The 25,027-nt window shown below is 36.2% G+C and overlaps 1 protein-coding gene across 1 annotated transcript in view; it reads right to left on the bottom strand.

The window, feature by feature from the left end:
* Positions 1-2,480: 2,480 nt before the first annotated feature.
* LOC150109077 (protein bicaudal C homolog 1-A-like) overlaps positions 2,481-25,027 on the bottom strand; it is a 169,488-nt gene continuing 146,941 nt past the window's right edge. Inside the window, exons 9-12 of the mRNA XM_090401568.1 lie at positions 19,022-19,115; positions 12,057-12,199; positions 9,643-9,739; positions 2,481-2,620 (exon numbers count right to left, since the gene is read on the bottom strand). Of these exons, the coding sequence (XP_090257694.1) occupies positions 2,481-2,620; positions 9,643-9,739; positions 12,057-12,199; positions 19,022-19,115 (474 nt within the window). The remainder of the gene's footprint in view (positions 2,621-9,642; positions 9,740-12,056; positions 12,200-19,021; positions 19,116-25,027) is intronic.

Below are 25,027 nucleotides of genomic sequence, written 5' to 3'. Positions count from 1 at the left end.
GTGGATTGTCTTAACCACCTTACCAGCCATTATGGATCAAATATGCATCGTCATACGCTTCATATCCATCATATATTTCAATGATATTACAATTTTAATATGCACTTTGCATCCATGATGCAATGTGCATATTAACACTCCCTTAACCATGCTACCAGCCAAGACGTCTATAGACGTCTTGGCTGGTAGCATGGTTAATGGAGTGTGTTCTGGCTGGTCGATGTTTTGTGGAATGAAAAACCCTACCACCTCTATATAAGACTAGCTAACTCACTTTCAGATGAAAAGCTCTAATAAAGGTTTTTCACATCATAAATTAAGGATTAAACTTTTTTTTGAAAAGACCTAGGTTTGAATCCTAGACAGGATTCAAACCTAGGTCTTTTCAGCCAAAGGGCATTGTCAATACTGACAGCTATGGAGGCTTGCCACACCTCAATTATTTCCTTGGGTGAAAGTGGAGGATCTGGCTATTGCATGCTAACTGGATTTCACCAAAATATCTATATTCATATGATATCTATTCTTCAATGGAATTCTTATACAGTATGGTGGGAAAAAAAAAGTGCCAAATAACTACAATGATATATGTTATGGAGTAAATGGGTGTCAAGGTTCGGGTTTTTTTTTTTTTTTTTTTTTGGTGTGCCATACTGTATAATATAGTCTTGTTAATTTAAATTCTAGTAAAAATTAAATTCTGTGGCATTTCTCGGAAAAAAAAAACTTTTCTTCAGCTTTTACTTTTGAAAATTGCCCAAATTTCTGAAACATCCCTGATCTTTCATGACAAAGATGTTACAAATATCTTCTCAGCAAAGCAAGCAAGTTCCATTGCTCAAGGTATTACTTGAGCTATGAACAGCTAATAATATATTAAAATCTATCCATCTACTCAAGGGTAGTTCTCATATGAGTTCACTAAATATCATAAATGACTGTGTAGCAAAACATTCACTTTGGGTGATTTAATGACCTATTGCTCATCAGTTCACTTCTCTTTCACATAGCTGCTCAATTTTTGTTGCTTGAATGACAAATATTTCAATGGTTAAATCTGTTAAATATATATGCAACAGCTATTCAACACTCCATCACAAATCAACTTCAAACTGACCGAACAAAGTCTATTCCTCTTTATTTATTCTTTATACTGTTGTCTTTAGGAACAGTCCTCTTACATGTTTCCTAAGAAGACCAATCTGTATGCCTTCAAATCCAACATTAAAAAGTTTCTTCTTTTTGAACTTTCTTTGCCCACCAAAATAGTAATGTATTATAGGCTGAAAAGAACCTATTACATATGGGATTACCACAACATATGGGGAATATTCAAAATTTTTGTGAGATAAAGAGCTAAATATCTTTGAAGAAAAAATGACTGCAACTGAAAAAAATGCAATGGTTTCAGATATTTAATGCAAAAAAAGTCGGTAATATTTTAGCTCATTGAAATATATCCTCACATCATGATTTGTAATCCACATTTAAAAATGCTTTTTAAAAATGATGAAATTTGACCACCTTTTCCAGAGGGCTGTTCTAGACATACAGGGAGGAAATTGTGTAATTATTTTAATACGTTTTTAATCAGATACAGTACACACAGAGCCATGAAATTCTTTAAATTTATTCACATTACATAAAATATAAATGTCTTCAAAATATCTGCATATATAGAATTTCACAAATGAATAAGAATTAATTTTTATGGTATCTGTTTTATAAAGAAGATAACTTAAATATTTAAACAACTGCTAAAAAAATTAATGACAGTAGAACAAAGACAAGTATTTAAAATTTATATGAAATATTAGATGTCTGTCGAAGGCAGTCATAATTCTGAAAAAAATCCTTACTAGAATCAATTGTTCAACTTGATGCGTAAACCGACTTCATACAAAAATAAATTAATTCCAAACAATTTAACTGTGTAACACTGAACAGCATTTTTTGAACTGCACAGTGAGAAATTAATATTTCCTTTTTAAAGCCACATTTTGTAGTACTTTGTACTTTCAAAATAAATAAATAGGTAAATAAATAAAATAAAATAAATATTAAAAATTTAAGTACAATTTAAAAGAAGCTTTGAATAGTTACTCATAAAAGTTAACAGCAGTTAAAAAGTTTAAACATTGCATACATATCATGGATAAATTATCCTCCCCCCCACTTTTTTTTTTTTTTAAACACACACAGACAACCTCACTTTCAATACCAAATAATGAATTTCTTAAAACTGCTTGTCATATCACATCTACAAGAATATAAACAATAACCAAAAGCAATTTAAAGGATAAGGTCTTAAAATGTTTAAAAAACATTGTATATACATTAAGCTCACATTTAAATGAATAAAAAAAAATACATTTTAAATTTGTCTAAATACCAGTTAATGTCAATGTCTTGGTAATTTATACTTCGTATACAGTCAAGTCCATTACAAGAATTAATAACTGTCATTAAAAGTCTCATAATTAAAAGAGCCCATGAGCGATATGGGCTCTTTTCACAATTAAATTTCCTTCTTGGGTAGAGATTCCAAATCTTTCTGCTCCAGGTCTGACTTGAAAATACTCTGCATCTTGAATATGGGTTGAGTGATTCTGATTCAGATCTAATGCATGTAGGGTAGAGGAATTAAAAAAAAAAATCCACTTAATTACTTCTGATAACTAAATATAAGAGTAAATGAAAACTTCAGATAAAATCACTGGTACCAGAAAATCCAAACCTAATAAAGGTTTTTCACATCCTAGACAGGATTCAAAACCTAGGTTTTGAATTTTACACACTGAACTCTCGGTCAGTGTGTAAAAATAATTACTAAAGAAGGCACCAAATGGCTTCATTTTGGCGATGAAACATTACATATGTAGAGTGGATATTAATCCACTTACGAAAAATACATTTCTCTGAAATTTTGATTTCCTTAGTAGTGAATGAGAGTTTTTTCTCTTGTAAGGTTTCTGCCTGGTCTCTGAAGAGAAGCAACCAATTTGAAAGAGCTGTCAGGCCAGTGAAACCTTTATCTCATGGACTAATAAAAGGCAAATATACTGACACTTTGGCAGTGCCCATGTCTTTTAAGTAGTCCAAGCTAAGGCAACTCAAGGATGCCGAGGATTGTATTCTTGTAAGCGATCAGCTTACAAACGTTCATAGTTTCTACAAACATTCGGCTTTAAAATAATGTTGGATTTAATATCCACTCTGCATACGTAATTTTACATCACTGAAATAAAGCCTTTTGGCTTTTTCTTTAGTAATTATTCATGTCATATGTTTATTTGCTTGTTTTCTAGTAAGGATGTGAAATTCATGAACTTTGGGTACATAAGATATTAAAGTTCAGAAACCTCTGATCTAGACTAATGTTTCAAACAAATTGTCATCTCAAAAGATGCAATGAGAAGTGAATCTACTTTAACAATCTGAAAATAAAGATCAGTATGGGTGATGCAGCATCATTTCTGATATGGTTTGAGCAAAAATTGACAGTTAAGGTGTGTATTTCATTGAATTGATGACAATCTAGTTCCTGAGAGGCATGACATCAATGGCAATTTCTGTTCTCAATAATTAGTGTTGTTCTTGGTGATGGACAAATGAAATTGAACATTTTTGTGGACTACAGATAGTCTAAAACTGCTGCTATTTGATATTACTTGTTTTGACTGATTGCATACCTCCTGCACAAACAGCAATTTGCTGTGAAGTCAAGGCTGGTCAAGCTTTTCACGAAGGAGGCCTATTTTTATTTATCATTTAGGAATTTAAATGATTGTGGAGGAATGGATTAGGATCACGGAATGATGTTTTTATTATTATTATTGTAATTTTATGAAGACTTAAAAGAATAATGCCAAAATGCTGGAAACATTTGGGTCATTGGGTTATCCTTATATCCTAACCCCAGTAAATTGAAATTATGTTAGTAAGGATTAATTTTGTTAATAGCAGTAATAAAATGGTGTATAGTTAAGGTTTCTTAATCAAAATAAACTCAGTTTGTTATTTCCTATCTTAATTCAAGTTCAATTTAACTTGACTGGAATTCCTGAACGATTTAGAACGATGCTCAAGACAGCCGTGCTAGTCACACCCCAGTCCAAACTATCTACAGCCCAACAACTCAAGAAAGGAAACAAATGCCTAAACCTTATGCAGAGGCAGCACGAACAAAGGCTACGCCATCTCATGACCATATAGGCTCAAATCTAACATCAGTATTAACTGCCTCACTAGCTGCCATGTTACAAGAACTTAGTATGACGAATCCTTCGCTGTCCTCCATGAAAAGATTCCTACAAGGTACCCACTCAATTCTGACAGCCCTCAACAATGAATAAAAGAAAATTCCATCCCAACTCTCTCATGATCACTGCATGGAATGCCAACAGACTCAATAACAAAATTCTAGAACTCCAAGAGAGTTCTCTCACAGGCATAATCCTGACATAATACTGGTAAATGAAACATCTCAGGTCAGCTAATAATTCCAAATTACGGAACTATACTATATACAAAACAGATAGACTCATCGGCAGCAGAGGAGGAACAGCTATATACATTAAAAACTACCTAAGCCACAATGTTCTGACCAATCCCCAAACCAAGAACCTAGAGATAACAGGCATTAAAGTTAATATCAACAATGCTGGCAATATCAAAATCTATGCTGTATATAATCCACCCAGCATTCCACTGCTGGTATCTGACTCGGACTCCATTCTCGGCTTCACAGACTCCATTATCATGGCTGGTGACTTTAATCAAACATACAGCCTGGCATAGCTCCACAATCAACGACAAAGGTCTAACTCTAAACCATTACTCAATGAAACATTCTATTGTTGTAACTAGACCCACAGAGCCCACCCATCACAGCTCAACTGGGAGTTCAGATGTACTTGACATACTCGTCCTCAAAAACATCAGATACCAATATCAGCTGGAAACAATAAATGAACTTTCTTCCGATCACAACCCTATTCTGCTTCAACTTGGTACACAAGAACAATTCTCCCCTCCCCACTCTTTTATTGGAGAGTTTGTCCCAAGATATAAATCTTGGGACAAACTCCACAATCCTACCTGATCACATTGGCCCAGTCCCTACTATTCACAATAAAGAGGAGATAGAAATGGCTGCAAACAACCTTACCAGTCAAATCAAAAATGCAATAAAGTCAATTACCCAAACTACAGTCTTTCACCCTAGTGGTCGGATCCCCGAGGAAATTATGGATTTAATTAGACTGAAAAACAAAACCAGAAAGAGGTATCATAACACAAGACCCCCTCAAGATAAAGCAAATTTGAATAAATTAAACAGACAAGTCCGTGAAGCCCTTCAAAAACATCGAAACCAAGAATGGGAATCTAAGCTAACGAAATTAAACCCAGAAGACAACTCCATATGGAAGTTTCTGAGAACCTTCCGCACTAAAAGACAACTTTTACCCCCAATTCAAATCATGAAAGGAATAGCTCATACTGACAGCAGAGGCTCTGGCCGACAGCTTGGAAACTCAATGCAACCCCTCACATGAAAATTTGAACATCAATCTCATCTACAAGATTCACTGCCGAGTTAGGCAGGCCATAACACAACAAAAAGATGACCTAGAACCTCTCACACCTACTTCTCCAACAGAAGTTATAAACATTATAACCCACCTGAACAACAATAAAGCTCCAGGTTCAGATGGAATTACAAACAAAATAATTAAACTACTCCCCAGAAAAGCCATTGTACATCTAGTCAACATAATTAATGCCATCCTCAGACTCCAGTATTTCCCTTTAATAGCAGATGTTTATTCAATTAATCATCTGAAACCACTGATCAAGCAAGCTTCAAACTATAATGAAGCAAATTTCTGCAAATACAAGAGACCCAAATCAATTCTATGTTCAGCTGAACACAGTTAATCTCACTACCCTTTCAGGGCAAGCTTAAAGCTCAATAATTCTCCACCCAAAGAACTTTCCTTTTCAGATGGAGGGGAATATGAAAAGCATTTATGCTTCACCCATCAAAACAGTATCATTCTGCATTCTGCAATGGTTGAGAAGAGGGTTTTGCCTTAGGAAGGTTTCTGTCTGGTCTCTGATGAGAAACAACAGTAGAAAACAGCTGTCAGGTCAGTGAAACCATGATCAATAGCAAAACATGGTCCTACCTTTAATACATACATCACTAGGCAGGATGAGCTAGCTCTCTTTGGACTGACATTTACCTCCAGTCTCTCCTGACACAAACAGATTACATCAATAGCTTTCTCAGCCTCTAAAAATCTAGACATTATTTTCTGTCCCAAATGCTATTTTACACCCGCCCAGCTACTAACCCCATATTATTATCATCATTCCAAGACCCCCCGTGGAGTCAAAGCCTAATCTAGGAGGTCCTTTTGTCATACACGCAGCAAAAATTGAGCAGCTGTGTGAAAGAGAAGTGAACTGATGAGCAATAGGTCATTAAAGACTCCCCTGCTCACACCCTCCAGGAATGTCCTTTGATTCTTCCCTGATCTCCCACTGTTTGCTGGGAACCTCTCCAACATTGATCCTATAACAATCCCTTACCAACTTGTACATCACTATCATACGACCCCCCCCCCCCATCCATTAGACTCTGTAAATTGCATCTTCAAAACCTCTCCTCGTTTTCGACATTCCAGAGATCAGCAACTACCTTAGTAAGTCATCTCTGGACCCTTTCCAACATCTCTTCATCCTTTTGAAAACCAGGTGACCAAATCTGTGCACAGAAGTCCATGTGTGGCCTAACTGAGCCTTATCCAATGGAACAAGAATCTCCTTACTTTTACAAGTCAGTGTCTTCTGCATCATTCCTAGAATTCTTTATGTTGTCTTCACAATTTTGGGAATGTGTCCCCTAAATTCCAGATCCTTATCCGCTATCATCCCAAGATCTTATTTCCTCCACCTCCAAAAATATATCCCTCCCACACCAAGCATAAATTCTACATCTCATCTTTGTTTCCCAAATTTTAAAACCTTGCATTTTGCACATTGACCTCTCATCCCCATTTCTGTGCCTATTCACTCAATTTATTCAAGTCTTCTTGTATGGCCACAACATCTTCTTTACTCTTCATAGTTCGTCCCAACTTTGCATCATCTGCAAACAACTGAATATCACCCATCCAAATTCTCACTAATATCATTAACATACAAGTTAAACAGCATGGCCCTAAAACAGACCCCTGAGGCACACCACTAGTGACTTTCCTCTTCCTGGATATTGATCCCCCATACACAACTTGCTGATACCTATCAGATAGCCAGTCTCTGATCCAAGGCACTAATGTGATATCCAACCCTCCACTCTAGTTTGACTATCAACTGTGGTAATCTATCAAAAGCCTTTGCGAAATCTAAGTATACTACTGTGTACATTATTCCTCCAATTGCTGTTGAGCCTGTTAAAACAAAAACAGCAGCTGCCCAACATTTTTTTTTTCAGTACAACTGCAAACATATTGAACCTGCTTCTTCTCTTCATTTTTCATCTACCCATGTCTTCTGGAACAGCCTTCCTTACAGCATGCTTCCCAACTACTTCAACTCAAGGTTTTGACTGAATATAAGAGTTCAAAAGATGTGACCAAGAAATCAGTTAAGACATTTTATGCTCTGTTCAGTATCTTACATTAATTTAAAAAAAAAATTCCAAAATTATTAGATAAACAACAAAGATTAGTCTAAATAATCTAAATAATAGTGGTGACATGCAAATCCAAATGGTTTAGCCATATCAAATACTACTTGATTTTGCTCAAACAATTAAACAGTCCAGTGAAAATATTACCCCGTAACAGGCCACTAGGCGTAATACATGAAGGGAAGAAGAAGAAGAGTCAAAATATTACTATGATTCTAATAGTTAGAAGGCTCTCTTGCTGACAGAGCTACTGCTATGCCACATAGCATTGTGCTCGATAAGACGTGAATGAAGGAGGTATGCCATACCACATTGTCAGAACCTGATTCCCATAGACAGGAGAGTATTTGAGGTGTAAGAGTCAAACATTGGATCTCTCAATGCAATCCGAAGCAAAAGAATTCAAATCCAGGTATTTCAGTGACCATGGGCAACACCTGCCAGTCACTATCATGTTCAGTGAGCCACTGAAACAATACTGGCAACATGGCTTGGTGCATTATCCTGCTGGAAAACACCTGTGCTTTCTAGGAAAGCAATCACCATGAAAAGATATACCTAATCTGCTATAATTAATAGGTAATTTGTAACATTCATTGTACAGTTTACTGGTATTATGGTTTTAAGAGATTCCCAGGTAAACAATCTCCCACACACACACCATAATGCTGCCACCTCCTGTCTGTTTTTGCTAACCATGACATTGGCACGAATGCGCTCCATTAAGTTTTTGCCTAACCTTCCCTGCTGTCCACATGACAAGATTCCTTTTTCCAGTCTTCAATGGTCTAATAATCTGTCTCTCAAATGCAAATTGTACATGTGATTTATGATTAGGCATGAGTATGGATATCTTGACTGGGTGCCTATTTTGGAGGCTCAGTGGGTAAAATGGTGGCCTGGGAAACATCCAATCATCTCTTGGTTAAATTCCACTGTCAAGACATACTATAGCTCCCCCCCCACACACACACACTACTGGCTTACACAAGGTACAAACAACTTTACACTCACCATAATGATGCATAGATGTCCAATTGGCCTAGCAAATGATTTATCTGGTATCCTTCCAATCTTGGAACACCTTAACTGCAGCACTCCACAAACAGCATACAATATTAGTAGTTTCTTGAATATTGTTACTCTTCTATTAGTATACCTTGCAACCATGCCTTTTTCTGAATTCATAAGATCGTGTAAATCAGCAACTTTTAATGATTAGTATATCAACACCTCTAGTATCACATATACTGGCTTTGACCACGATACAATTGTAACCTGGCAGAGTGGAATGAAAAATTGGAAATTGTTGTTGCAGCAATACTTGTGCCATATGATTTCACAAACTAACATAACACAAGAAAAGAAGTGAATAACACATTTAATAGCTATATATTTCAACCTGAAAATTACATTGTCATCATCATCAGTGGCACCAGGCAATTTGAATACAAAGTGAAACACAAACAATGAATTATTTAAAATAGTAAGAGCTGCATGAAGTTCTATATAGAACAGTACAAACAGATAACAGAGGTTATCCATTTGTATAGTGTTATGTTAATTTGTGAAAAGACCATGAAATAATGGGTGGTGAGCCTATTATATCTGACTGCATAGTATATATATACATCCAGAGGTTCTAATTTTTGCAATAAAAACTATTACCGAAGGTAGTAGTTTTGTTATGTTCAGTAATAATTTTATTCTATTGCATTTTATTATCAATGCAAAATTTAAAAAATTGATTCATAATTTAATATAAGATTAATACTTTTATTAAGCATGTTCCATCTCCCTTCCATCTTCCTGCTTAGGAAGCAGGGGGTGGGAGTGAGGAAATTATTCCTCTAAACCAAAATGATGTCCTCCTATCATGGGGAGGAAAAGGAAATGCTACGTAAATTAGATTATTACAATTATTTTACCAACTGCAAACTTACATATGATAGCAGAAGTCAACTTTTTCCTATCTGCATACTCAACTCCCATCAGGTTAAGATCTCTATCAGTCAACTGAAGAAATCTTTCCATATCAACCTATGAAATATAAAACTTAATCATTTAAGAATGATACAGAATTCTCAAGTGAATTCACAGATTATAATTTCTTTTCAGAATTTTTATTAATTACATTCTGTATCTTAGGTTACTCCATGTGAAATCAAATATTAAAAATTAAACTGAAGCAGTATGATTTTATGTTTTAATGAAATTGAGTCATTTGATTACCCTATCCTTTAGATGGAAAAATTTTATTTTTTTTTATTTTTTAGATTTTCAGCATCTTTGGTAAAAGAAATGGTTACACAGCTACAAAGGTTAGTGTGACAAAATGTAAGGTAATGGGAAGAAGAAGAGAGCTCTTTGGGAAGAAAAGATCATAAACTCCTTACTTCTGTTACGATGGAACTGGCCTGCAGAAATTGATGAGGCAAAGGATTTATGAGTGATTATGTCAGGGAAATGAAGTTTACAAAAGTGGTTTAAAAAAAAATCTCATATTACTTTGATGTTGAAAAACACACTGGCAAACAAGGACAGGGAGGTTATTATTACTCTTTATAAGGCTTTAATAAGACCACCTGACATGGATTATTGCACATGGATATGATTGCCTAGATTGCTTGGGAATGAGAGATAGAGGATAAGAGACGAGTGATAAAATTGTGAGAGGTTCTCTATGGAGACATGTTGAAGGTCTGTGGATAATAGACTAATTAATAGGTGGAAATAGGATATGATAAAACATACATTATTAAGGGGATTTTATAGGACTGACAGACTACATTTTTCACTACATGGCAGGAAGTGAGAGAACAAGGGGGTCACATTCCTGGAAATTATATAAGTGTTAAGGGTGGAATGGATTGCCAGAGGTAGTTGTAAATGCTTGAGCAGTAATTGAATTCAAGAAATACTAACCATTATTGTGAGTAATGATTAGTATTGTTAGGTACTCTGAGTACAGAATTCAGATGACTCCATGGAGATGCCCATACAAATAAGGTGGCTCTTCTGACATTTCTCATTCAGTGCAGGAATGCCTAAGGGAATCATGATTTGTTCCTTTCCTTCTATACATCGATGACCTCATACTGGCTATAAATCTTGCATGGACCATTTTGATGGTACTCCTTTTTTTCCTCATTTGATAAGCCTCGCAAGCTGAAAAACATTTCTCAGCAATAAGAGCAATCAGTGCTACCAAAACATAGCCTTATCTCCTTTCTTACAAAAAAAGAAAGGACCCTTCATCTTCCTTTACCCTTTGGTAAAATATGATAGGGTCAGCTTGTTCTTCTCAGGCTAACATTTCTAGACTCTCCTTGTACAAAACATTAGTCTCAGTATTCTTAAAACTCAAGATGCTGATCTCACATTTCAGATGGTGCACCAAAATTTTCTCAAAAAAATCCTGAATATTTTTGAGAAGATGACAATTCGAAGAATATGATTTTTCTTTCAGAGGCTCACTTTAAGTATTTATTTTAAAGAATAAATGCTTCTATCCCATTCTGTAATTTGGTTAATAGGCATTAACCAAATTAACAAGGTGATCAGAACTTAATCCATCTTTACCATGAGTTGCCTTGATGTTGCACCACCACCATAGGTCTTGAACCACGTTCAGGCACAAACTTGATTTATTTGTCTGTTTGCTTACTTGGGAAAAAGGATTAAAACCAAGGTTATAAAATTACTTGCTATCTTTAACATATATTTTACCCAAGGTAAAATACTTTTCACATAGTCACATGTGGTAAGTTTAAGTTAATTCTGCTGAAGAAACCTATCCGATCAGCATACATTAATTTTTGTGTCTAATATGGTATCACAGTTATAACTTCATATCACTTGCTGCAGTATCAGGAGATTATTTTTATTTAATTTTTACTATGAGACCTTAGGAATCTCATATTTTTAGCACATCAAAGTCTGCATTGATGTAAACAAGACTGAGATCTACATTAAATGTTTTTTAAAAAAAATAAAGTACTTCCTGCATAAGGTACATTTTGATTCGCAAGTTTGAACTGCTGCTCATATTTCAAATGCATATTACAATGCAAACCTGTATAAAATAAATGAATTCAGTTTTTTTTTAATGTATATCTACCATATTATTTAAAATTATCCTATCACCAATCCCAGACCTATTAACTAAACCTGTGTGGTCTTTCAAATCATAAATAAAAAAGTCCTTATTTCCAATTGTTCTTTTCTCCTTGTACACCTACCTAAAATTAACACAAAATTCCATATAACCATTACTTTCCTGATTTAATTTTCATGTGCACATTAAACCTATTAGAATTCTTTACTCACTAGATTTAACCTTACAAAATTTCCATACCTCATTTTGAATGAAAAGGTCATGGTATTTGTCAAGGCCTAGTACAATCAGAAGACTAGTAATATCATCTGATCTTTTAGCAGGAAGTACTGGAAGACGAGGAGAAATACTTTCAAGGTAGTTACTGATGCTGAATGGAAGAGCTAAGAATAGAAAAAAAAAGTTCATTAAAAAATCATATTTTTGAGACTTATCAAATTAATAACTTGCAATAAATGTAATTTTCATGGAATATTTTAGCATAAATAATCAAAATACTTCTCATATGTTGTAATTATATTTTCCAGATCAGTATGGCAAATAAAATTAGATATTTTTGTCAAGGAGAAAAGTATTTCCTAACCAAGAAAAAGGTAAATAGTATCAGTTTGCATAGCAAAACAAAACTTCTATCGTCATTTAAAAAGTGATCTTTATCTTGCTTGACTAACTGTATTCACTTACAGTGGCTCAAGTGAAGCTCTCCCCCCCCCCCCTTTCCAAGTTCTGTCTTCATAATAATTAGTTTTCAATGGGATATTGAAAATGCAGATGAAATTAATGGAACCATCATTTCTTGGCAACACAGAATTGCTGCAGTGACATCTAAGTATCATTAAAAAATGTATATATCATATGTGATAACTGTTGCTCATAATCATAAAAAAAAATACTTCTGAGTAGTTTTTGGGAAAGCACATTAAAAAACATACTGAAAGTCATTAACCATGATTACCAGCTTCTGCAATCAGAAATTGTTCATTCCGATTTCATAGCAAACATTTGTCTGCAGTTATAGTAATTATAAGAAATCACATTTTATTTTCTTCTTAAAATATTCTAAAATAAAAATGTTTTCAAGTGGCACTGACCAATACCAAAAAACTCCTCCCTTCTTATTCCTGACATATCTGCAATATCCCCTTGGGCCCAGTACCTTTACAACTTTTTTTTTTTTCTTTTTATGTAGATCCCACACATGAATGATTTTGCTAAGCATATACATTCAATATGTGTGGACGGATAAGGATTTTTTATTTTACCATTTTTAATTATTATTATTTTACCTAATCCAGAAACCCTGCTCTAGAAACCAAACATAGAATTTTTTCAAGCCACTTTGGCTCTCCAAAAAGCAGGATGGTTGTCTCACACTGGGCAATGAAATTCATCTCCCACCTAAAGACAATCACACAACCATCCATACACATGGCAGGATTCTGATCCTCAGCTTGGTTGGATAGTGGATATGCTAACCACATAGCCAATCAGGCTGGCTATCCGTACCGACCATTGCATTCAAATTTATTACCTCAGAGATTACACTCATTTGTAATCTCTGTTGGTCATTCTCACTTTCACATACACACACACTCTGAAAATTTTTCCAGACACCTAACTCTAAATCCATTCAAGTTAACCTGTGCATTAACTCATTCACAATCATGGCTGAATATATGCAAAATAAAGTTGTAAATATAAGAGAGAGAGAGCATCCCAGGATGTTGGTAAGAGTGTGGTTAGCAAGGGTGTGAGGAACAGATTTTTGCTTGTAGAATGGCAAATGAGTAAAAGGCTGCCAGAGATGGCCAGGGAATAATGGTCATTGTGGGCCTTCAAAATCAGATTCCATAGAGATTAATAATAAATAATGATGAAAATTGAATTTTATTTCTCATCTTTTCCAATTCAAGTATGCATACATACAGAAACGTGCAAGAGATTTATATGTCTGGGCCAAGAGAAAAAAAAAAGGGTAAACTATACCATATTCTGAAATAGCAAAAACTAGTTTTGTCCTGCTCTCAAGGACTTCATCTTGTGCAAATATACACAAAAAATATTTAGCAAAATATAAGTAACATTAGAAATATATTGACTGATTGCTCTAAAAATGCTACAGTTTTAAATTATTCTGGACTTGCTGGTCTGTGCAATCTCTCTAATGCATCCCACTTTACTGCAAGTCTAACAGATTGGTTGTCATTTGGATTTAGTTTAGCATACATGACTAAAAAGAGCTGAGATTCCCAGATCTCTCATATATAATGTCAGACATACTCCTCTAAGCTTTCTGTGGATTTTTATGTTTGTCTAACATGAATATTAGAATCATATCAACATCAATAAACATCTGAGTATTTCAGGCTGTTGTATTTTGGTTTCACTGGACGAAGCAAGGATCATAATTTATTAGTCGATGAAATTTTTCATTATATATGGAAGGTGGAGAGAGGACAATGGGGACATCAGTGAAAGTTAAGTTTGTGTATGGTTAAAGGATTGAGAGATTCTCTCACAGAGCAACGAGTGGAACAGTTCGCCTGTTGAAGTTGTGCATCTAATGTGAGTTGGTTTAAAAGAATGGTATGACAACTGGTCATACCATTTTGATGTCTGGTCTTCCTCACTGAGCCCTTTATTTCCTGGAGGTCTCTGATGATATATCGATATACTTGTTTTAAGTTCTGGAAGTTATATTTATGGTTTAGAAGTGCTCTCCAGACTTGCATATGGCTGTATTAATTTAACAAAAATTTAGGACAATCACTATGTCTACTTTCAGCACAAGTGGCCACAAAGTACTTTAAACCAGCCCTAGAAGACAGAAATAAAAGTTCTTTCATTTATTGCAATTTTGAACTATTTTTACTTTCTTTTTTTTTTATTTGACCCACAAATGAACAGTTGCAAGGCCTATAGCTTATCAGTGGAGAGCATGGGTAAAGAGTAAGAAGAAAAAGGGATTGACATGTTTTTGAGTAGTTGGATTGTAGTCTTTGGAGAAGACAGAATGAGAGAGTTGGTTTCAGAGAACAGAAACAGAATAAAAGAGAAGGAAGAGTTGGTTCAATAAGTTTGGAGGTAGATTGCAAGTAGACATTGGCCATACTGATTTGGAAGAAAGTGGAAGAATGATGGCAGCCAATTCAGCAGAACAGTAACAATGAAAGCACTTGAAGAGGCATAATGAAAAAACAAGGTTTGTGAGAGTGAGTTGAGTGATTTTGTGAGAAAAGGATCTCTTCTGAATAAGATCAGGCAATGCCAACAAGTATTTGATGCACAAACCCCAAATGTGTGAGCAGTATTCCATGTTTGGATAGATTTGGAATTTATGCAATGCTAGCGCAGGCTTTAATAATCAGATACTGCAAGATTTGTCCCAAATGTGAGGGAAGAGTGAAATGTACCATCATCAGTATAGTTATGGAGAGGATTTGAAGTCAGTGAAAGTTATTCATGTATGGGAGTAAGAGTGGATAAAAGCACAGATCACAAGATACTCTTGCACTGGTGAGGAAATCCAAGGAGAGGAAGAAGCCATCTACCGTGACACAATGAGTGAGCAGAAAGGAAGCTGGCAACTCAGCTACCAGCTTCTAACTCTTTGCCATTGTACTTTGCCTTGTACTTCCAATCTTTGCATTCTATTTTGCCATTGTCATCAATGTAGATTAGCCTTATCTCTGGGTGATGTTCATAGTACTATCTAGATGTGAGACTGGTAGAAGCATGAGTAGGCAGAAGTCTGCTTGATGTCCTTAGCTTGGAAGAAGGTTTGACTGCCATTAGAGCAAAAGTGAAATTTGTGGCTTTTAATTTTTTTTTTTTGCAGTTGTAGTAAGCTGCAATGTATGCTAAGTGTGATGCTGAGGTTTCAGTCTCAAGTCATTCAATGATATGCAGAATTTTTTTCATTGACCTTGTTGAAAAACCAAGGCTTGGATACTGGTTGGGAATTTGGGTTAATTATTAGTCATGTGGTCTGAGTAGGTGCTTGGATCAGGAGAAATCAACATCACAGAAAGGAAGCAAAGAGTATAAGACACAGGCCAGAAGAGTGACTAGTATGGTAAGGAAGACAAAACTAGAATATGAGAGGAGATTAGCCCTAAGATTAGATCCAAAGAAAATCCTAGAGAATTTTTGTTAAATATGTGGCCAGTAGGAAGAGAAATGACTGTGGAAGAAATATTGTGGGATAAAAATGGGAATTAGTGACTGATGCAGAGGACATAGTAGAATTGTTCAATGAACACTTTATTGGAGTATTTCCTGGAGGAGTCAGTTTTAATGCTAGAGAGATAGGGTAGGTTCAAGGTTTAGAGGTACAGGAGGAGAGTGTGTTTCAAATACTGAGTACTCTGGATGTCAGTAAAGCTGTGGGACTGGATGGTATTTCACCACGAGTTTTGAGAGAATGTGCTAGGTAGGGAACTGACAGTGCCTTTGACCTGGCTTTTCAATGAAAGTCTGGCTGCTGAAAAAGTGCCCATGGAATGGAAGGAAGGTAAGATAGTGCCATTGCATAAGGGCGGTAGCAGACTGAAAGTGTCTAATTATAGACCAGTTTGTGTGTCATCAGTAGTTAGTAAGATCTTGGAGAAAGTAGTGAAGGACAGTATACAGCATTGGGAAGATGAGGGTAATGTTATCTGTGAGAGTCAACATGGATTTGGGAAGGGGCACTCTTGTTCAATATGCTAGCCTTTTATGATAAAGTTACAAGAGCATATACTGCCATTTTCTTAGACTTAGCGAAGGCATTTGACAGGGTGCCACATGATAAGCTGATGTTTAAGTTGCAGCACATGGGTCTGGATGTCAGACTGGTCAACTGGATTCAGGATTGGTTGTCCGATAGGTATCAGAGAGTTGTGTATGGTGGGGCAGTTTCAAAGAAGCAGAGGGTTACAAGTGGGGTCCCACAGGGACCTATATTGTTTAACCTTTATATCAATGACATTGTCAGTGGATTGCAAGGGGATATTCAGTTATTTGCAGATGATGCGAAGCTGGGAAGGATTATTAGTAATAGTGCAGATGCAGCAGCCCTGCAAGAGGATTTGAATAAGCTAGATAGATGGGCAAATGAATGGGGGTATCAGTTTAATGCAGCAAAATGTAAGGTCTTGAGGTTTGAGAAACATCGATGGGACACTGCATACTCTATGGGAGGAGTTATACTGGAGGAAGTAGGGGAGACAAGAGATCTGGGGGTTGATGATTGATAGAAACCTGAAATTTAGGGGACATATTGCAAAGGTGGTGAAGGTAACACAGAGGATTGCTGCAATAATGAGAAGGACGCTGACCTGCAGAGATAAAACAGTTATCATTCCGTTGTATAAGACCCTGATCAGACAACACTTGGACTATTGTTCTCAGATTTGGTCCCCAAGATTTGAAGGGTATAAATTAACTGTGGAAAGGGTACAAAGGCGGATAAAGTCCAGTCCTGAAATTTTATTATCATTATTATTGTACAGGACTGTACTATGATACTTATGAGGATCGGCTTAGAGAATGTGGACTGCAGAGTTTGGTGAATAGAAGAAGGAGAGGTGATATGATTGAGACTTTTAAACTGTTGAGAGGTGGTTACAGGGTTGACACTGGGGAGTTCTTTTGCTTGGTTGAACAGCGGGAAGGAGTGATGACAGGAGGCCATCCCTGGAAGTTACGAAAGGAAACTGTGAGCAAGAGGGTGAGGAGTGGTTTCTTTGCATGGAGGGTGGTTGAACCATGGAATGCATTGCCTGATGGAGTGGTGAGAGCGAGAACAGTCAATGAGTTCAAGGAGTCGTATGATGGACTTTGTGTTTCTTAGGGGGGGGGACCTCCCACGATGAGTCTTTTGACTCCATGGAGGCCTGAATAATAATAAAGTCACAGAGGCTGTTCCATTTGATACTATTGTGATACCAGAGTATGTTTACATCAAGATCTTGCAGTAGTTTTAATACCTCTAAGCACAACACATTTCTTTCCTCTCTATTCCCTCCAACATAACTAGAATCCTAATAATTCCAAATGGGATGCATGTACTAGAAAAATATCTTTCAATAATTTTGCGACTGTATTTCTGCTGCATTTATTACTTTCCTACTATTTATGAATGTATTTGCTCATGCTTTTCGTTTTGCTTGCCATTTAACAAAAAAAAAAAAAAAATCTAAGATTTCCTCTGGCCTACTAAACTAGCATCTTTTCGTAGACTTTGCATTTCTCTCTCTCTCTCTCTCTCTCTCTCCTGGTTTATACTTCCTACTGCTTATGGTCTTTTAAAACAATTATTACTATTATAATACAGATATCTCCATGGAGTAAGAAGACTCACTGTGAGAGATCCATTATTCATACACACTAGCAGTCATTCACACAAAACCTATCATGCCTTTCCTTAAACTCATTCACTGATGAAACACCCACAGCCACATCTGGAAACCCATTCCATTCATTCATTCACCACCCTCCAAGCAAAAAGTTAGTCCTAACACCCTTACTAACCACACTCTTACATAGTTTCCACTGATGACCCCCTTGTTCTCTCCCTTCTTGCCATGTACTGCAAAAAAAAAGTCTTCAGTGTCAGTCTCTAAAACTCCTTTAATAACTTAAATGCTTCTATCATGTCTCCTCTTTTTCTCCCAGCAGCTAATTTTTGAAGCCTACAGAACATCAACCTGTTCTCATATTCCACAGGTCTGCGACATTATCACTCTCTTCTGGATCATCTTCCCAACTTCATCCCCATGGAGTCTAGATTGTGTGCAGTAGTCCAGATGTGGCTGTATTAATGCCTTATAAGTGAACAATAACTTCTCTATCCCTCCTTGTTAGTATGTTCTTCAACAGCCACGTAATCTGATGTGCTCTTTTGGTTACCTTATTTATTTATCTATCTATTCACTAAAAACTGCATTCCAATTTATGTTTGCCAAGATGAATATGAACAGGTCAATGATGGTTACATATAGCATTATGCACACCACTGATCATCTGCATAGTGTAAAAATTATTGGATCACATTTGCAAAGAATATACTTGGCTACATTAAAGTAGAACATCTTTTTAATGCTAGATTAATTAAAAAGGAAAAGTAGGTAGCAAAGACATTATTGTAAAGTTATACTGTTTAGACTTCAGAGATACAATGCTTTTATATGAATTTAAACCAAATTCAAAGAATAATGTCTTACCTTTCTCATACTTGAGAGAATCTAACACTATTTCTTCACTTTCTTCCCATTTTAAAGGCTTTAACTTCTTATCCTCAGAGGAGCCTTTACCTGACTAAAATTATTATAAATAGGTTATTTCACTTAAACATTATCCTGTGCAAAATATGTTAAGCTTGTAATATATATATCATGAAACATAGCGCATAGTCAACATATAGAATCCAACTCCCAGTATTAGAAATATTTTCTAAGATGGATGACATGACAATTTCTGTGTTTAGCCTGCTATTACTCATACAGATGTGTATGACTTGACTTTTAGAAATAACCACCAACATGACAGAATTAAAACCAATCTTAAATTGACAGAGGTAGACCACGTTTCAGGTGAGTAGGAAAGATTTAGGAGTATTTAAAATTATTAGAAATTTATGGATGTTAATAATATTGCACTCCATATCAGATATTGGAGTGCAATATTATTAACATCCATGACTATCTAATCATCTTTTTATCTGAAAATCATATGGCAGGAAGGAAATGGAATTTATACACCTACTGAGAGATAACTACCTGAGGTAGCACGTGATGGAGAGGACTAGGTGTGCGAGAGTATTGCATCTGGTCACAGGATCAGAAGAGCTATCCATAACCAAGGTGGCCACATCTCCAATTGGTGAAAATGACCACCATGCAAGTCTTGACTTGGGAGATTGTAAAACACGAGAAATATTCTGTCAAAAAGTGGTATATGTGGAATAACAAGTCAGGCGATTATGACAATATTAGGAGGAAGCTTAAATCTGTGCCATGACATAAAACGCTACAAGGTAAGGATGTTAGCAGTGCATGAGAAATAGTTAAGGGGAATCTAGAGGAAGCAATATTAAATTGAGGTGAGGAGGGTTAATCAGGTAGCAGTTAGATGGATAAGTGATGTAACTAAGCATGAGCTGCAGAAGAAAAAATACTGTTGGTGGGTATATACAGAGAAAGGTGACCAGCAAACTCATGAACAGCACAAGGCAAGAAAGATGACCAGCATGGTAAGAAAGGCAAAATCAGATTATTCAAAGAATCAAGCCAAGAAGGCCAAAGGAAATCCAAATTTTTTTTTTTACATGGCAAGTAAGAGGAAGAACAGCTATGGAAGATTAACCTTAACAAGTGCTGATGGTGGCTAGGTGACAAAGCAGAAAATTACATTAGTTACTGAGTGACCACTTTGCAAGGGTATATCATCCAAGTGAGGTTACTGCTGAAACATATGCGACAGACTGATATGGGAACAGAGGTGAATGAACTGGAAGTTTCTGAGGATACTGTAGAATGTCAATGTAAATACAGCTGTGGGATTAGATTGGAAATCAACTCAGGTTTTGCAAGAATGTGCAAGGGAACTGGCAATGCCTCTGACTAGGCTCTTAGTCTCAGCTCTCATAGAATTCCAAGGGAGTAGAAAGAGGGCAAAATAATCCCCTTGCATAACGGAGGTTCTAAGACTGCAGTAGAAAATGATAGACCAATCAGTATCTCTGGTGTGGTGGTAAAAGTACTGGAAAAATTGTTCAAAAAAATTCAAGAATTGGTGGATAAGAATGATACTATGAGAGCAACATGGCTTTGTGAAGGCTTGGTCACGCCTTAGTAATTCACTAAATTTTTATAATAGAGTAACAGCTGAGTTAGATAAAGGAAATCACTACAAGATAATTCTACTGGATGTTGCAAAGGCATTTCACAGAATACCACATAGAAATATGTTACACAAATCAGAACAAATGGGAATGGATATGATACAGGTTGAGTAGATAAGAGGGAGACTGCTGAACAGATATCAAAAAGTGGTATATGGAGGTGCAGAATCAAGGCAAAAACAGGTGACTAGTGGTGTGCCACAAGGTTCAGTGCTGGAGCCATTACTGTTTTATTTGTACATAAATGATATAGGCAATAACCTGAAAGGAAATATTCAGTTGTTTGCTGATGATTCAAAATGAGGTAGAGCAATAGTTAATCTTGCATGATGATTTAAATAGACTTCAGTATGGACAAAAGACAATGGCTATCAGTTTAATGTGGAGAAATGTGAAGTTATTCATTTTGGGATAAATAGATTACAAGCTATGTACACATGGAACTGTACTTCAGGAAGTAGATGAAGCTAGAGATTTAGGGTGGTGGTAGATACAAAGTTAAAGTTTAGAGGACATATCACTAAAGTAGCTCATAAGATTACTTGGCAATTGAACACACTAACAAGTAGAGATAAGTCATTATTCTACTTTATAAGGCCTTGATATGTTCACATCTGGATTACTGTGCTCAAATCTGGTTCCTGGGTTTCTCAGGGATGAAGCAGTGGTGGAGAGGATTCAGAGGCAAGTTACAAAGATAGTGAGTGGTCTGTGGAATGTTCCCTATGAGGATGGATTGAGAGTGTGTGGATTGCAAAAGTTGGTTGATAGGAGAAAAAGAGGGGGATATGATAGAAACATTTAAGATAAGGGTTTTACAGAGTTGATGCAGGAGAAACATTTCAGCACTTTTTTTGCTTTGAAAGTTGTGAATAATTGGAATTGGTTGCCAGTGTCCGTTGTGAGTACTTTGTCTGTTAATGGGTTCAAGGAGAGGCATGATAGACTGTATGAATAGTTTGGTCTCTCCCACAATGAGTCTTCAGACTCAATGGAGGTGCACATCCAATAATAGTAATAATTATATGGCCAATACCATCTCTTCTTCCTTAGGAAAAGATAAAGATATCATAAAAATCTACTCCATACAGATCAGCAGATATTTTTATCATTTTATCTTTCATTCCATCAAGTGGATTTGATGGTATGCTATTTATTCTATAGGTGCACTACAGTCTATTACTTTTATGACTAGCAAAGTTATCTTTTTCTTCTTCTCTGATCTGTATTCAAATTGCAAATAAATTATACCATTTAGAGATGTAGTTATGAGATGGTGGGAGTCATGCATGTTAATATCTCCTTTGATACTTTTTTTTTTTTTTTTTACTGTTGCTTGCTAAGTATGAGATGTTTTTTCTCACTATATATAGTATAGTTCTTTGCCTCCTGATGTGGTATGTTTTACTTTATCTTGATCTTTTGAATCTCCTTTTCATCCTATCTTTCACATTATGAAGAATAGGCTGGGTGTTCACTCTTACAATTAGCACATTTGGGTGTTTTGCACTTAGTCTTTGTCATGTTCTTTTATATCCCATTGGTACAGATGGCAAAGCCACGACAGACAGTGTGAACATGACCTTTTTACATTTGAAGCAACACAAAGGGTTCAGGATATAGAACCTAACAGGGTGATTAAGATACCCTATTTTATTAAGAGAAACATCCAGGCAGAGAGAGAGAGAGACATTCATTGAGGGAGGCTACATAGTACATGCCCCAGCTATCCTACTTATTCTGGAATTCATTCACACTGCTTGCACTCACAATATCCAATGGCAATCCATTCCAATCATGCACCACCCTCCAAGAGAAAAATTTAGCCCTCGCCTCCTTCTTAGCAGCCATTCTCAGCTTCCAAGGATGTCCTGTTGTCCTTTCCCCACCCTCCATAAATTGAAAAACTCCAACTGAAATCCTGTATGATCCTTTCAGAAGTTTGTAAGTCTCAATCATATCATCCCTCTTTCTCTTGTCTGATGGAGTCTGCAGTCTACAAATTCTCAATTTGTCTTCATAATCAGTATTCCACAATCCTGATATCATTTTTAACACTCTTTGTACTCTTTCCAATATATCAGAATCACAACGGAAACCAGGAGACCAGACCTGCACACAATGGTCCAAGTGAGGTCTTATCAAGGCCGTGTAAAGAGGCGAAATAACATCCTTATCTTTACATGTGAATGTTTGTTTCAGCATTGCAATTATCTTGTGAGTTGTATTTTCAATCTTTGCCACATGGCACCAGAACTTCAACTTCCTATCTACTAGCACTCCAAGATCCCTAGCCTCATCAGTTTCTTCTAGCAAAATCCCACCAATATAATAAGACACTGGATATCTAATCACGCCGAAGCGAATGACTTTACATTTACTGACATTGAACTGCTATCCATTTTCCAGCAGGAAAGCTACTGCATTTCAGTAGCATTCCTGATTACTCTATCTATCTTTGCATCATCAGCAAATAGCTATATGTCACTTGTCATATCCTTCCCAATATCATTAATGTACAGATTGAATAACAGTGGACCAAACAATGATCCTTGTGGTACACCACTTTTTGATAAGTTGGTCAGCCATCCTCTTATCCACGCTGATATTCTATAACCCAAACCCCTTTTCTCCAATTTATGAAGCAGTCTAGCATGCTGTATTCTGTCAAAAGCATTAGCAAAATACAAAAGTATCATAGTGTATCCATTCTCCTTGTCTAGTTCAATGGTAACATTGTTATAGAATGGGAGCAAGTTACTAAAACAAGACCTTCCCTTAGTAAACCCATGTTGTTCATTGCATAGTAGAGATTCACTGTCAACCCATTTCTGAATGCAAGCCCTAACCAATTTTTCCAAAATCTTCACCACTACTCCTGAGATGCTAATTGGTCGATAGTTGTATACATCGGTCTTTGCACCCTTGTGCAATGGAATTACCATACATTCCTTCTATTCCTGTGGAATCTTCCCTGTTCTGAGATTCATATTAAACAGCCTAGTCAAAGGAATGACCAGTTGAACTGAACACTCTTTTAGCACACGTGCTGATATCACATCAGTCCCAATTGCTGAATTCTTATTCAATTTGTGCAACATCTCTAATATCTCGCTCTCATACACTTGCATTTCTTCATCTAATGAAGAGGTAACAGAGTTCAATGTCGAGTACACCACATTGATAGCTTTTAACAAAATGGGCACTCATTAACTGAACAACCTCTTCTGCATCTGTAACCCTCACGCAAGCTGGATTTATGAAAGTTATTCTTTCACGTTCACTCTTTCTTTTACTTGCAGGATATCAATAGAATTCTTGTGGGTTGTGTTTAACATGTACAGCCAGTTTCTTTCCATACAACAGTTCTAACTATTCTAGCCTATTGCTTATAACATTCATAACGGACGTCATCCTGATGCACATGGTATTCTTCCCACATCACCTTTTCTTACAAATCTCTTGCTTAATAAAATTACACATCCATTTGACTCCTATCCTATTTATTCTTCAAACTCTCATTACACATTCTGATATTGCATCATTTCAGCATTGTTTAAATGCTTCCCATGCACTGTCGATATTCTTTCCATCAAGCAATCGATCCCATTCCACTGAATTCAGTATACTTCTCAGTTGGTCATAATTTCCTGCTTTGTAGATAAGCATGTAACCTTTTCTGAATGGGACATTCATGAACTTAGTCATTTCCCAAGTGAGTACAACATGATCACTGTCACCAACCGGAGGCAGAATAGTTATGTCTTTAAATGAAATGCCTTCTGACACTATAATCAAATCTAACACTCTTTGTCCTCGGGTTCCTTCTGTCACATGCTGCTTGAGGAAGTTGTCCTGCAAACAGCTCAAATGCATTTTCATTCTTCTCATGAGATTTTACTACTACCCAATCAATATTTGGATAATTAAAGTCTCCCAGTATCATTACTCTTTTTGCGCTCATCTTTTCTATTTGGTGATGCATTTCTTCATTACTTGCAACCGATCCACCAGGTCTGTAACAGCACCCTACTATGTAACTGATCTTATTAGATTCTACCGCACACACAAGATAGCTTGAAACTCACTGCCAGATGAAATATTGTTAGTAGTAGTAGTACTACTACAATCATAGGTCTGAACTCTAACTGGATTCAAGTCATCCTATAGCATTAGCAACAAGCCCCCCCCCCTCTTCTCCTCTCCTTCCTAAAAATACTGTATCCTTTACACTCGATACCAATACCAACTGGTATATCTGATTCAGATAGCCAGGTCTCACTAAAGCCTACAATCTAAGGTCGCAACATATTGACTAAGGCGACAA

Source organism: Typopeltis vanoorti, chromosome 2 (assembly GCF_054136105.1).
Source record: "Typopeltis vanoorti isolate ZY-2024b chromosome 2, IOZ_Tvanoo_1.0, whole genome shotgun sequence".
Lineage (NCBI taxonomy): Eukaryota > Metazoa > Arthropoda > Arachnida > Uropygi > Thelyphonidae > Typopeltis > Typopeltis vanoorti.
Note: the sequence above shows the minus strand (reverse complement) of the source record. Positions and strands in the feature narration are given on the sequence as shown.